This window comes from Hylobates moloch, unplaced genomic scaffold (assembly GCF_009828535.3).
Source record: "Hylobates moloch isolate HMO894 unplaced genomic scaffold, HMol_V3 SCAFFOLD_11, whole genome shotgun sequence".
Lineage (NCBI taxonomy): Eukaryota > Metazoa > Chordata > Mammalia > Primates > Hylobatidae > Hylobates > Hylobates moloch.
This window is the reverse complement of record NW_026652286.1, coordinates 26,745,209-26,760,232: the sequence shown is the minus strand read 5'-3', so window position 1 is coordinate 26,760,232 and position 15,024 is coordinate 26,745,209. Positions and strand designations below refer to the sequence as shown.

Here is a 15,024-nt window from a genome sequence, read left to right as displayed (position 1 = left end):
TGGCACTTTGGCAGATTTTTAAGTCTGTTCCTTCCAAACCGTATATAGAATTACAATTTGAAAACTGAGTACTTCCATCTTTGCTGCGTAATTTGAAATCTATGATCATCTAGAATAAGCGTTGGCAAACTTTTTCTGTAAAGGACCAGCTAGTAAATTTTGGGCCTTGCAAGCCACGAGGCAAAATCAAGGATATTATGTGTAGACTTAGTTCATTTAAGTATAATAATTTAAATTATAACTATTGAAAACTATAAGAACCATTCTTAGCTTATAGGACATACAAAAGTAAGTAGAGGGCCAGATTTGGTCCACTGGCCTTAGTTTGTCAACCGTTGATCTAAAAGAAATGGAAAAGTCAGTAATACAAGCATTTACTATGTATTAGTTAAAATGCTTAAGCTTTTATATCCACTGTCACCTTAATCTTTACCACAATCCTTTGAGCTTACTTTATTAGTCTGCTTTACAGATGAGATGACTGAGGTCCAGGAAGGTCTGATAACTTTTCCTAAGAGAGTAGATGGCAGAGCTGGGACCTAAACTCAGGTAGTTAGATCCTGAAAGTTGAATCATGGCGAGAAACTTTATGGTTTGACAAGAGAGGGTTAAGAAGAGAGAGAAAAGATATAAATAGGGAGTAATATTACTCTTTCTAACCCTCACCATCCACTGGCAGGAAGATGGAGATATTACCAAGAAAGAGCAAATAAAAAGAAAGGAAAAGAGAAACAAATGTTTGATCATCTTATTGAGCTGAACTAAAGTTTTCAGATCATACCTGTTTGGAATGAAATGTATGAACGTAGAGCTTGTAGTAACTTTTCAAAGAAGAAGGTTATGGCAAGAGCAAGGTCTGTTTTTTATTGTGTTATTTTATTATATTTTTAAGAACAATGTCTCTTAATGCACACTTTTGGCTATGAGCTGCTTGTTTTCCTTGGAAATAGTGAAAATTATTTGACATTATTTACTTAAGTATTTTCAATCCAGATTGCTCAGAATCAGACTGCTACACCTAGGATAGGCCAGGTGAAGTCTCAGGAAAGGATTCTTTAAGGATTTTCAAGGAAGATTTTTTTTTCCTTCTAGCTGGTGCCAAGGTCTGAACATGAAAGTTTTCTTTCTGTGCCTTGAGCAAGCCTCCTTCTTTTTGTTCACTCTAACACTGAGGGTATCACATGTTAGGCCAAATCTTTATATAGGGGTTTGCTTTAATGTACCCATCTTGGGAAGATACTTTTCCTCAACTCTGTCCCCCCTATACCCTGTGCAACCATCAGGGTGGAAGCTCAAGGGCTCTGCATTTCATCAGAAATCTTCAGGATGTTGTTGTCTTTGGTGCTCACTTATTTCCTGGGATCCCTGCAGTCACTTTGTTTTGGCCTCTGTGACTTTCTTTCTTCCTTTTGTATTAGCTCTGTGACAATTTTCAAAAGTTTTTATTTATATATTGAATACAGCAGTTTAGTTGGCTCAGTTGGTGAAGTCCTTCAGGGTATGTAGTCTGCCATCTTGGTGGAGGCGGAAATGTAACTCGCTCTTTTGGCAGATGGAAGGAGATGGAGTCTGGAGATGTCAGGCAAATTTGAAGTTGAATATGGTTCCCAGATGCAAAAAGAATTCTATGGCACTAAATTTATCTGGGCCCAGTCTTTATTTTTAATTAAATAGGCCGATTGTGGCAGAATTTAGTTAACAGGGCTGGAGGTAATTTTTGGAGTTTTGATTTGAGTTGTCCAGCAGTTCTGATTAAGATGAGTAGACAGTCATATAGGTCATAGTGGAGATAGAGAATGGGCTTTAAAGTCAGGCTGATATGATTCTGAGTCTCTATTTTATAATTTCCTTGGATATTTGTAGCTTTGAATAAGTGATTCGACTTGTTTCGGCATCTGTTTCCCCATATGTAAAATGGTGACAATTATTCCTGCTCTTGTAAAGATTCCGTGAGCCCAGGCAAATGAGGTTTGTTGCACGGCACACAAATGTCATTCAATAGGTGGTGGCTGCTGCTATTTATACTCTTAAACCTAGAAAATATAGACAACCATGGTGGGATGATGGTTCCTTAGAGGAAATGGTCCTTAAGAAAATGCACATCTTCCCCAGTGACTTGAAATCACAAAGTCTGGTAGAGCCTGTGCATTGCTGTCAAGACCCTAGTCTAGGAGTCCTGGAAAACAGCAGGAAGTCCTTCCTCTTGGGTCAAGGTGGAAACCCTGGAGCCCTTCCAGAGAGGAAGCTCCATGTATAAGCTGGAGAGGAAATGGTAGTCAAAGTCAGAACCAAACAGATGTAGATACCAGATCAGCCCAGAGGTCTGTGTGGGAGAGCTCATTGTTCCTTTTCTCCTTTTAGGGTTAAGCATGCTGGCAAGTGACTGTGCCCTTGCTTGATACAGGACAGATCATGGGAGCAGCCTGCACTCACATTCAGGTGACAGAGGTCAGGGTAGATACGAGCTCTCTTGAGGAATTCTGGCATTTTGGCAAAACTATACTTTTTTTAAGGCAGAGAAGAGATGGGGCTGCTACCTCAAGTAATAACCCTTTTTTGTCCTCCTACATTTCCCTTAGTGATCTACGAGCATCAGCCACTCCCCTGGCTTACTCTGAAGGTTCTCTCAGGTGGTTTTGACATTGTGGGAACTACCTACCTGCTGGGAACATTGTGATAGGGTCAGGCTCTGTCCTGCTATCAGATCCCAACTGCACTGTAATCCCATTCTGACTTCAAGCTCAGAAAGAGGAGGTACGGAAGACTGGGACTTTCTTGATTACTTCTGTTTAAATATTTGACAAATCTATACATGCAAATCAAGCAACACTTGGAGTGGCATTTAAGCTTGTGACATCTTTAATTTTGAGACTTCCGTTGTTTTGAGGAATTCAATAATGATTTTTCAATTAAGCTTGAATGTTTAACAATAGAAGCTTCTTTTTTCCTTTCATATAGCAAATGCCAAATAATTGGTATTTCGAAGAAAAGAAGCAATCCACCACACAACTAATGTACTTAGATCTGTTCATTGACCTCCGACGATAAAAAAAGGCCTCTGTTGTTTATCTTTCATTGTGTAGAGTTCAGAATAAATGATTTGGTCCATGGTTGCTTAGATAAATGCATAAACAAAAGGAAGACAGAATAGAAATGTAGATGTGATACCATATCTATTTTGAATCTGCAGACAATCTTAGAGAAAGTGGCAGGTAGTATAGAAATAGCTTTCGAAAAAGAATGTATATAAATTCAGCCTGCTAATACCAATGACAGAAAATGTAATTCATTTTTTGATTCACAGTTGTTTGCCTCCTTTATTGCTGTTTTAGGATTTAGCAGGAGTAAAAGGGAAGGCAAGAGGTTACATGAAGTATCTTTGAAAAATTAGCGTTTTGCCTTAACATCCCTTTGCCTTTGGGTCTATTTGATATGCTCTTATTATTACAGATAATAGGGCTTTTCAATGTTGTCAGAAAAGGCTACAAATGTTAAAAATAAAAACCACATTCAGAAGGGAAACAAAATCAGCCTTGAGAATAGCATTCATTATATTAAAACTGACATTTTCTTTGGAATTGAGTTTTATAGGTGAGCGTAGCTCAGCTTTGTGGGACAGTGCTAGAAATTGCCACTATTACCCTTAGGCAAGCTCCTGGATTTTAAGAAAGCTCAGATAGATATAGAGTTGCCTTTTGGGCCATTTAGTCTTTAAGAAGTTCCCTTCTTGGAGTGATATAGACACCAGAATTGTTCCAGATTTTCAGAGTAAGGCAGGTATGGGTCCTCTCACAAAGGTACACAATCCTGAGACCCTTTTAGGAGGAATGCAGATCTGGTTCAACTCTGTTGTTTAATCCAAGGTCGTATATCTGTTACTGCCTTGTGTAGGAACTACTGGGGCTATAGAAATGTAGTAAAGATAAGTGATAAGTTGTCACTTTCTTTTTATTGAGGTTCCACATCTGTAGATTCAACCAACCATGGACCAACAATATTCAGAGAAAAATTCCAAAAAGTTACAGAGAATAAAACTTGAATTTTCCATGTACCAAGTACTGCATTGAATCCATGTGAATGAATTGATGTTTAGACATTGTATTAGTTATTATAAGTTATCTGGAGATGACTTAAAGTATATAGGAGGATGTGCATATGTTATATGCAAACTATACTATTTTATATAAAGGATTTGAACATTTTCAGATTTTGGTATCTGCAAGTGGCCAAACCATATGCCATCATCCCTCAGTGTCCAAGAGTATCACCAAACTCAGAAGTGTATTTTATCTGTTTCCTAAAGCATTGCCAAATAACTTAATTATCATAGATTCTATAAACTCTGATTAGGCTGGAGTTTTGTTGTATTAATTTATTTATTTACTGAGATGGAGTATCGCTCTGTTGTGTGATTTGGCCTGTGCATCTCTGCCTCCCCAGTTCAAAGATTCTCATGTCTCAGCCTCCAGAGTATGGTGGTGCCCACCCCACACCCGGTTTGGGATTATAGGTGTGCGTCACTGCACCTGACCTAGGCTGGAGTTTTAAATGAAACATAGATTTTTAGAAGATCATGCATGTTAGGAGGAGTGACAGGAAACTAATATTTCAGGCAGCGTCAACTCTTAGTTCTTTAGGGGCTGCTCATGGTGCATGGTGGTTGGTCTAAGATTCTATTTGTTGTTTTTTCTACCCTTTGCTACCACCCACAAAAGGCAGACAAGGGGTAGTTTTCTTGAGAAATTCCAAAAGCTTGGAGGAAGAGGATGAAATAAATGACAAAAACAAAGGTTAGAATTACATGTGGATTCCATTTCCAGAGAGCAGTTCTGGTATGAGTAAGTCAGAGGACTGTGTATGAAAGGGAACCATAGTTAATGTAGAAAGATGGTGGAAGTCATTCCCTAGGTTTATCTATTATATCTAAAATAGTGGCTCAAAATAATCTTAGTTAGATCAAAGGTTGAATTGATCTCCTGTATGGGGAAAAGACATGAAAGGATAAACATGATTGAGAAGGAAAAGAGAAACTCAGATAGTTTTCTAGGAAATGATATTCGTTTTTCAATCATGGTAGTCTCTATGTAAGGGAAAGGAAAGGGAGAGTAATATCACTACTAGGTTGAGTTACTCTTTCATGTGGATGTGACAGTAGACAGATCATATCAAAGTGCTGTATTTAAGGTTTTTTTGCACCATATTTTTGAAGGTAAACTGGAGTAGGCTGTATGAAAATTGATCAGAAGAGAGGCTTGGAATCATATCATGAGAAGCTGTTAAGGGAACCCGGTGGTGCCAAGTGTGGTCAAGACGGCAGGATAACCTCAAATGCATGAAGATTAGGTTTGCTCAGGATGGATTACAATGAAAACCTAGGTATGGCAGGAAAAAAAAAAAGATTTCACAGCCAAAACCATGAAAAATGTTTCAAACATTGAGAGCTAACTGAGAAAAGTGGCTTTCCTTGGAAGATAACACATGTTTCTCCACTGGAGATGAGCAAAGGCTAGATAATCACTTGAGGTTTCTTGTGAGGATATTCAAGCTTTATAATCCCTTTCCAGTGGGACAGTCTAAGACTCTGTGATTATTGGCAATGACTGGGTGGCCTAGAAAAATAAAAAAGGTTATTTTACAAAATTCTGATCTTACCTGGGGGTTTGGTTACTTTTCCTGACCTTCTTCTAAGCACAAAAGTGAATTCCTGGGGCATTCTGTTTGGAGGATCCGCTTATGACTTTTCTTTTTCTCTGGCCCCAGCTCTCCAGAATTTTTCATCAGACAGAAGGCAGTGACTTCCTAGTTTGTAAACCACGACATTCTAGTTAGTGTGTGAAGAACATAGAGAGGATAGTGGGAGATAAATGTAAGTGCCTCAGAGTTCCTAATTAGATCGCCTGTAAACATCATAATGAGTCCTTGAGAACACGTTCATTATGAGTGTTTTTGTGTGGGCTTGAATGGAAAGCACACACATTTATGAACACCCATGAGGTTCCTGAGATACAGTTTAATGTCTCATTTGGTATTCATTAGACCATGATAGCCAATATGTCTTCAATTTAGAGTGATTCCACCTTGTGTAAAAAAAATTTAAAAAGGCAAAAAACAGATAATGCTAAGAATCAATGAACTGCTCTGAGCATTTTTTTCTCTTCTCAGAAGGATTTTTTTTTCTTGTTGCTATTAGCTTTGTTAGGATGATGCAATTGAATTACAGAAATTACATTCAGTAACTCTTGTTTGCAGCTAAATTATGCAGAGACAAGACTTAGTCAATTGGAAAACTGTCATTGTGAGAAGACCTGTCAAGTGAGTGGACTGCTCTATCGAGACCAAGACTCTTGGGTAGATGGTGACCATTGCAGGAACTGCACTTGCAAAGTAAGCCTCTTCGTAAATAAATACAGTAAAAACAGTTTTAAGGGGACAGGTTTGATAATTAGAGTGTAACCTGGTTCTTTAATAAATAATGTTAACTCTAAGAATTGTTAGGTTTTTACCTAGCACCCACTAGCCCTACGAGCAATTGTGAAGCAATGCTGGAAAAGTGTCATGTCTTATATGAATACTTGGAAATTAAAATCTGCTTTGCCTTGCCAACACACTCTAATTTGATTTACTATGCAATGTTTGGAGTTCGAAGGTTGGGATATAGTGGAAAGAAGGGACTCCTTTGATTTTCAAACAACCTAATGGTTATCCTTATTCACAACCAGAATAACTTAAAAAGGGGAGTTTAATTATTCTCTACATGTTTTTATTGTCTTTTACAAAGTGTATCCATCACCTGTTTCAAATAATTGCAAGGCATTTCCTCCCTGACTCACTGTCACTGTCAGGATATCCATTATTTGTATATCCTTTCATCTGTTTCAGTGAATTATAACATCCCCCTCCAAAAATTAGTATGTAAACCCTATCCAGTTGAAATTACTCGATAAATATCTGAAAATGCCATTGTTTGTCTAGGAAAATACAAAACAGATTGTTAGAGCCTCAGAAATGATTGACAGGGTCTGCAAATGTGTTATTTATGTTCTTATAAAAATAGACTTTTTGTTTTTCTGCATAATCTGGTTAGCACACATGGGCAGGTAGGATGAAACCAGTGATGTATTTCAGAAAAGTAATTGAGGTGGTACGGGTCATTCGGGCTGGAGAAAACACTTTATTTGTGGTCCTGGAGTGGACTGGGAATTCTAATACTGTTTCTGTTTCCCTGATGAGGTTTCTGGGATGAGAGCTGAATGATCTCCACAACAGGAGCTATCAAAGGATACTTCTGAGATTATGTTCCATGTCCTTCCTTCCTCAGAGTGGTGCTGTGGAATGCCGAAGGATGTCCTGTCCCCCTCTCAGTTGCTCCCCAGACTCCCTCCCAGTGCACATTGCTGGCCAGTGCTGTAAGGTCTGCCGACGTAAGTACTGACTGAGGTTCAGACTGGCTGTCTTTGTTTTGAGATTTATTTATTTTCCCTGTTTTTCTGGACTCAACTGATTGACATTGATAAAATGAAACATTGGCAGTTGATGTAACATTAAATATACGGTAAGAAGAGCCACAATACTTTAATCACTTGCAATGTGGCAGACACAACGTGGGCTATTTTTTTTTCTTTTAACTCCTCACATCAACTGTAATTACTATTCTTCTTTCATTCTATGTGGAAGGAATGTGTGTTCACAGGGATTAAGTCACTTGTCCAACAAGTGGGTGAGGCTGATCTGTGAATTCACAACTCCAAAGCTCCATGCGCTTTAGTCCCCTCATTCTAAATGATCAAGTTAAAGGCCAAATTCTCTGTTTGGCTTTCTGAGGTTTTGGCTAGATTCTCCTCTTGTTAAGCGGCCTTTGTTAGGAACTTCAGATTGAAATTCAGTTAAAATACTGAAGCCGTCATTTAGAACACGTGGTATGTGCCATATACTGTGCTGGATGCTTTAAATCTACTAGCTTAGTGAATTCTCACAGCAACTCTTCAGGGAGGTATTATTATTATCCCTATTTTACAGGAAGCTGAGGCTTAGGGATGTTAGCTTACCAAGATCATGAGGCTGGTGAGTGCCAGAGGTGAGACAGAAAACTAGTTCTGTTGACTACAAAGCCCATAGCCTTTTTATCAATCCATATGGTGCTCTACAGAAAAGGAGAGTTCTGGTCAGAAATGTATGCTATGGATAATTTTCAGGGTCATTTATTTACCAAAAGAAACACACCAATGTCAGTAGCCTTCAAAGCACAGTGGTCTATTATTCTGTCGGGAATAGCATGTCACCTATTATGACACTGAAAGTGGGAATAGCAGTGAAAGTGGGTTGCAGCAGCCAACTAACTGTTGGACTTTTCAAAAAGGAATTTTGTAATCTTCCTTTTTTTAATGGTGGGCACACTGCACCCATTGCTCTGGGGGATGTACTTGGAGTTGCTCTAAAGAGGAGAACTTTCTTATTTCTGTTCCAAGAGCTTTTGGAAGTCATGTCTGGCAATATAGGCAGCTCAAGTGTCTGGATATTGAATTATAGTTTGATCCCATGATGGAGAGAGTTGTTAGTAGGTACAGATTATTTGTTTTCATTCTTGATATTCTTCAGCAGAAGAAGTTGAAAAACTATTAGGGGCCAAGCACGGTGGCTCACGCTTCTAATCCCAGCACTTTGGGAGGCCAAGGCGGTTGGATCACCTGAGGTCAGGAGTTTGAGACCAGCCTGGCCAACATGGTGAAATCCCATCTCTACTAAAAATACAAAAATTAGCTGGGTGTGGTGGTGGGCACCTGTAATTCCAGCTATTCTGGAGGCTGAGGCAGGAGAATTGCTTGAACCTGGGAGGCAGAGGTTGCAGTGAGCTGAGATCACACCACTGCACTCCAGCCTGGGCAACAGAGTGAGTCTGTCTCAAAAAAAAAAAAAATAAAATAAAATAAAAGGGAAAGGCTATTAGAGATGTATTAAAAAATGTGAGATGTTTTAGTCTATTGTTTAGAGTTCCTGCTCAGATCTCTGAATACCATCTCTTGAAAGTTGTTGTTTAAACATGGAAGTAATGAGTCCTTCAGCAGGTTTGTGTCTTAACTTTTTGACATTTTTTAAAAATTATAAAAGTACTGTGCTTTTGGCTTAACATTTTGAAAACACAGAGAATGATCAAGATGGAAAATTCACCCATAATACCTCTACTTAGAAACATTCTTGAAATTTTAGTGGATGTGTCGTTTTTTTTTAAAAAAAAAAACTAATTATATTTTGTGTGCAGTTGAGGTTGTACTGTGCGGGCAATTTTATATTCTGGTCTGTTAACTTGCCATTATCACTTAAATATATTATTATGTTTTAAAAACTGCATAAATGTCATTTTCGTGAGCTTCATTGTTTCCCATTGTTTGGCTGTTGCATAACTTTTTTTTAACCAGTCCCAGGTCATTGATATCTAGATTGTTTCCCACTTTTCACTATTATAAAGTACTCCTAAATACCATGTTTTGTATAGAAAACATATTTTTGTATATTTTTGTATTTTATATTTCCTGAAGATAGAATTCTTCAGGCTAGAATGACTAGGCCAAAGATGAACATTTTCAAGGCCCTGGATACATATAGTTAAATTGCCCTCTCACTAGATGTGTGTGAGGCAGTCATTTTTCTTTATGCTAATTTGTTTGATAGTTTGAGGTTTTTAAAATTATTTCAGAAAATAACTCAATTTTATTAAAATGTTGATACACACACTAAAACATCGGTGTTTTTTGTTTTTTTTTCCTTTGCATGGAATTCATAGCAATTTAGTTAGGTAGCACTAATTTTCTCACAGCTCTGATTGGTAGTTTGATGTGTTCAGAGTTTAGTAAAGTGGGAATACAAATAAATTATTAAAACACTATTCTAGACAAACTTAAAAAGAAATGATACAAGGCACCTCTGGTAATTAAAAGGTTGAGAACCTCTGGGCTGGAGGGCTTTCATTTCTTACTAGTTTTTAATAGAAATATAGAAATATGCATTAGGTGATTACTGAGTACTGGTGCCTGGAATAATGATGAGGGATCCTTCCCTGCTTTAGGGGAGCTCACTTTCAAGGTAGAGACGTGGTTTACAGTGTCTGGAACTGTAAGTGCACTAACGTTAGGCATGTATATGGGGCACTGTTGGAGTACAGAAGAATGGCCTGGGAGGGAGGGGTAGAATACCGGGGGAAGGCCTGGCATGCTTCTTGGAGGACGAGGAGCCAAGTTAAATATTTTGAACCTTCTAGAAGTGGACTTTTGTGGGTTAAGCAGTGGGATGGAGAAGAAGAGAATGAGGATTGCTAGAGCAGAGTTCTAACACTAATCAGTGGAATTTCTAGATGTTTTCAATGTCTTCATATCAGAAACATGATAGAGAATATTTACTTTGGTTGTCCCTTTTAAATATAAGTATGTGAGTTAATGCATATGTTAGTTAGTTCTTAGCCATACCACAGTGCCTACGTATTTCAAAACATCATGCCGTAGACCATAAATATGCATACCTTTTGTCAGTTAAAAAATAATGATAAAATATAAAAAAAGACAAAGAAAAAATAAAGTATATCTTGTATGAATAACTCATAGTCAAATCTTGTTTTTTAATCCAGTCTGACAGTCTGGATTGTATTGTTTGGACTGGATCATTTAATCCATTCACATTTAATGTTGTGAGGGATATAATTGAAACTACTGTTTCCTGAATACCATGTTTATCCTTGGTGTGGTTCCTTATTTTGATTTTTTTCAATTTTTTGTGGAGCTGCCTGAAGTAAATTTCTTATATGTGAATTTAAAGGAAAATGCCCAAGCTTCTCTCTGACTTTGGGTGGGGTAGTATTCTAGGGACACCAGGTAAAGGTAGGGATATGACAAAGGCAAAATGAGCCAATATATAAAAGCAGATTGTGTTGTCTCCTCACTCACTGAGTGTTCACAGACTTCTCTTGGCTTTGGGAACTGCAGCACTTACAGATGAGGGCATCTGTTTGGAAATAGGAAAGAAGTTTGTCTAAGCATCCATGGCGGTACCGAAAATAGTGAGGAGTTTCATTCCTCAAACACTTGTTGGGTGTCTGTGCTATTCAAGGCATATTTAATATACCTGTTTGCACATTCAAATCCTTTGGTGAACTTCTTAAACTTGGAGGTTTCCAGGGCTCCACCTAGACCTACATAATCACAATCTCCAGGCATCAACGTTCTGAAATCTGTATTATTTTGGTAGACAGATTTGAGATCTACCAGAGATAGGAAGGAGGGAGGAAGATGGAGAAAAAATATTTCTTCTATGCAAAACAGTATGTGTGAAGGAATAAGAGTGAAAGAGGGAAAGGGAAATAGTGTGTTTGATGATAACACAGGATTTATGTAGGTGAGAGGTTGAAATAGAGCTGCAAACGTGAGTTGCGGATAGATGATGAAGATTGTATGCCAGTGAAGCCATTCAGTAATCCTTACGGAGGTCCTTCTGCCAAACACTGTTGTCAGTTCTGGGGGCAACAGTGGACACATATGGATCATTTACTCTGACAGGCATATATATAAAATGTTTAACCATTTTATATATATTAATTCATTTAATTCTTCCAATAACTCTAAGTAGTAGGCTCCACTATTATCCCCATTTTACACACGAGGAGGTGAAACACAGAGAGGAGAAGTAACTCGTCCAAGGTCTCTCAGTTTTGGGGGAGCCAAAATAAAGCCCTGGCAGTCTGGCTTCAGAACCCAGTGGGATGCTCTTGACCTGTTGGCTCTACCCATTTTTCTCCAGAGAGATCTCTGTTACAATAAAGAGTATTATTTCACATGAACACTATGGAAGACACAGAAGTCACACAGAGAAGGGAGTGATTAACTCCATCTGAAACGTACATATGTATGTGTGTGCTAGGAAAACATCATAGGTAACAGCTGAGCAGAGTATTGACAAATGAAGAGGAGTTTTCCAGGTGTATAAAGTAGGTAAGAACATAACTGCCAGAGGGAATTGCACACAGAAAATCATGGAAATAAACCAATGTTGGTTTTGGTACTCCAATCAAGGTTTTAATGCAGAGTTGTGGCATAATCAAAGATGTGCTTTTAAAAAGGCTACTGCATCAAGAGAGCTGGAGGTGGTGTGGGATATGGAACTTGGGCATATTCCAGGTGGAGGTGTTGAGGCTGGCAGGCAGGCACAGCCTGGGAAGATGCAAAGGAAGGGAAGGATGTGAGTGACAGCCAAAGGAACTGGCACATTAGAGATACTCCACAGGTATTGTTTTGCATGAGACAAATGGATCAGGGACAGAGTGTCTGTGAGGGAGAGATTGCCAGGTTTTGAACAAGAGCCTGTGGGAGACTCATGGTGTGATTAACAGAAATAAGACAGGTGGAGGAAGCAGTTTGGGGAACAATACATTCCGTTTGACATGTTTGAGTTAGAGATGCCTGAGGGACAACTAGTTTGATGTGGGTGTCTTGCTCATAGAGGTTGTATCTGAAGCCAAGGCTGTGAATTAGCTCACTGAGGGAGGAAGGATCCTTGCGTGTTCAGTCTCTCTGATCTGCCACTCTCCTTTAAAGTGTAAAACAGTGTGCTGATTTTGACATTCTAGGCCGCTGAGTACCAAGGGATGGCTGGAGTGTATGCAGGGTACAAATACCTAAATAAAGATAGGGAAACCTTATATCCACATCTGACAGGGATGTCAAGCTGTACCTGTCAATTGTTTATTCAGTGTGCACCCGAATGGCAAAATTGTCCAATCATTGCACCAGAAAAATCAAGGTCAAAATTGAAGGGCCAGGTGTCTGTCAGTGCAAAAAGATACACTGCATAACTCTTTATATCCTCAGTACATTTGTTTCTGACATAATGGAGAAGTGTGTGTCGGTGCTAGGTTTCAATTTTGTGTTTGGGCACTGTGAAATATTCTAGTTTGCATGTCACCAGTGTGATATGAAGAGCTTTAGGTATCCATTTACATTTCTAATCACACTGAAAGCTGTTGGAATGGAGTCCCAAATGCCCCAGCCAAACGCACCAGAGCCTGACTCACCTTATGCTTGAATTTCCTCAGACATAAAAAAATAAGCCTTTTGGCTATAGATCAAGAGGTTGGACAATAAGGGCTGATGTTAGGCATAAGGAATGCAGTGGCAGGGAAGGAGGGCTGTTGTCAGAGAAGTGAGGATGAGTATGAGAAAGCAGGAGAAATTCTTGTGACCTCCAGTGGTGATCCTGAAAGTCGTCCTAAGATAATTTCATAGATACATACATTCTGCACCAGTGCCAAATTGCAGATGGTTGAGGCCTGCAGTAATATGTTGATCTCATTCACCAGCACCAAAGCAGCCTGCTATGTGAGGACATAAAGTTCAGTGGATATTTAATTTTTATAAGAGACTGGTGGATTCGAGGGGTGGATGTGTCTCCATGTGTGGTGTGAATGTAAACAATGAGGCATTTTTATCTCCAGATTAGGAGTTCTGGGATGAGCCTGTCAAAGGGGAAGAGAGGATTCGGACAAGTGCCCTAAGGCAGGGGATCAAATGTGTTAATACCAATGGTAGTGTTAATACCATTGTGTTAATACCAAATGTGTTAATACCAAATGTGTTAATACCATTGAGTGGCAAGGGGCAAAGGAAGAAAAAATGTCTATTTCTTTGCTTCACAGCTTGGGCCAAGAAGCAGATGGCAGATTTGACAACAGTGCACTTAGCAGAACTGTCACTCTGGAACAAGCTGCCTTGCCAAGTTGGCAGCAGCCACATTTGGAAGTGTGGGAATTTATTAGACAGGAATTCCAGACCTTGGAGGTGTGGTCTCCCCATGCAAGTACAATGGGAAATCCAGCTCTCATTAGGACCAACGAGTCATGGTCAACTGATTTATCTACAAAATTGAGGCATAAAAGATGATCAGGGATAGATTTTTGTTTAGTGAAGGGAGGAAAGGACCTATCCAGACAATTATACTCTCCATTTTTTTGGTATCTACTTTTAATGTTTGAAGTTGCGTTGAATGCCAGAAATAACTCTTATCTGGGATTCAAGAAATTTGACTGTTTTTTGCTACCTACTAGAGGCTCATTAATATGAAAATGATTTATTATTACTCACAATAAGTCCTGAGGCATGGGGCTTGGGGCTGGAGATAAAATTATAGTCATCGTCCCTACCCTCACGGGGGTTGCAATTATTAGCAGGGACATGGTGGGGTGTACAATTAAATGGGAAATTAGGATGTTATGTGATATATATTCTGTTGGGATTAGGTCCAAAGTACAATAGAATAAAAAAGTGAGGACAATTAACCAGTGTTAAAGGGTAAGAACAAGTTCTGAGGGAAGTCAGCCCTAAGCGGAAGCTCATGGGTGTACAGGGTGGGAGGTTGCCAGTGGAAGGTGGATGGGGTGCTCTGCAGGTGTTTCCGGAAGTGAGAAAGAAAGCGTGGCTAGAACATATGTGGAGGTGTGAATGTTTGGGAGGGTGAATGAAATCACAGGGATGGTGGGCTATGAACCTTGGGAGATAAGAAGCCTCATGAATGGCCTCGTTTGCTGAACTAAGGATTTTGGACTTTATTCTGAGAGCTTTAGGGACCCTGATTTTAAGCAGGGCCTCATGTTTGCACTTAAAAAATACGTGTCTGACTGTTATATGGGGAGGGACTGGTGAAGACTGAGACTAGAACATGGGAGAACTAGGAGGTTGTGGTGGTACTGAAGAAGAGGGATGTTGACAGCCTGAACAAAGACAGTGTCTGGGGGCAGAGGGTGAGGAATGGAGAGGAGGAGGGTGACTTGAGAAACTTAAGAAGGGGACATTGATAGCATTTGGACAGTGATTGGACATGGAGTTGTGTAAGAGGGAGAGGTTAGAAGGATGCCAGGCACTGGGGTGTGGGAGCTGGGATGGATACCCATGCCATTGCCACTCACTGAGAGGAGAATACAGGAGTGGAACATATTTGGGTGGGCAGTGAGGTTGCTGCAGGTCAGGTTCTGAGGGGAAACAGACTCTGAAA

The 15,024-nt window shown here is 39.3% G+C and overlaps 1 protein-coding gene across 2 annotated transcripts in view; it reads left to right on the top strand.

Annotated features, from left to right (window-relative positions):
- The window catches only part of NELL1 (neural EGFL like 1), a 934,274-nt gene that overhangs the window by 268,278 nt on the left and 650,972 nt on the right, over positions 1-15,024 (top strand). For both annotated transcript variants that reach the window (XM_032166405.2, XM_032166404.2), the window contains exons 8-9: positions 6,250-6,384; positions 7,319-7,421. In XM_032166405.2, coding sequence (XP_032022296.1) covers positions 6,250-6,384; positions 7,319-7,421 — 238 coding nt within the window. The remainder of the gene's footprint in view (positions 1-6,249; positions 6,385-7,318; positions 7,422-15,024) is intronic.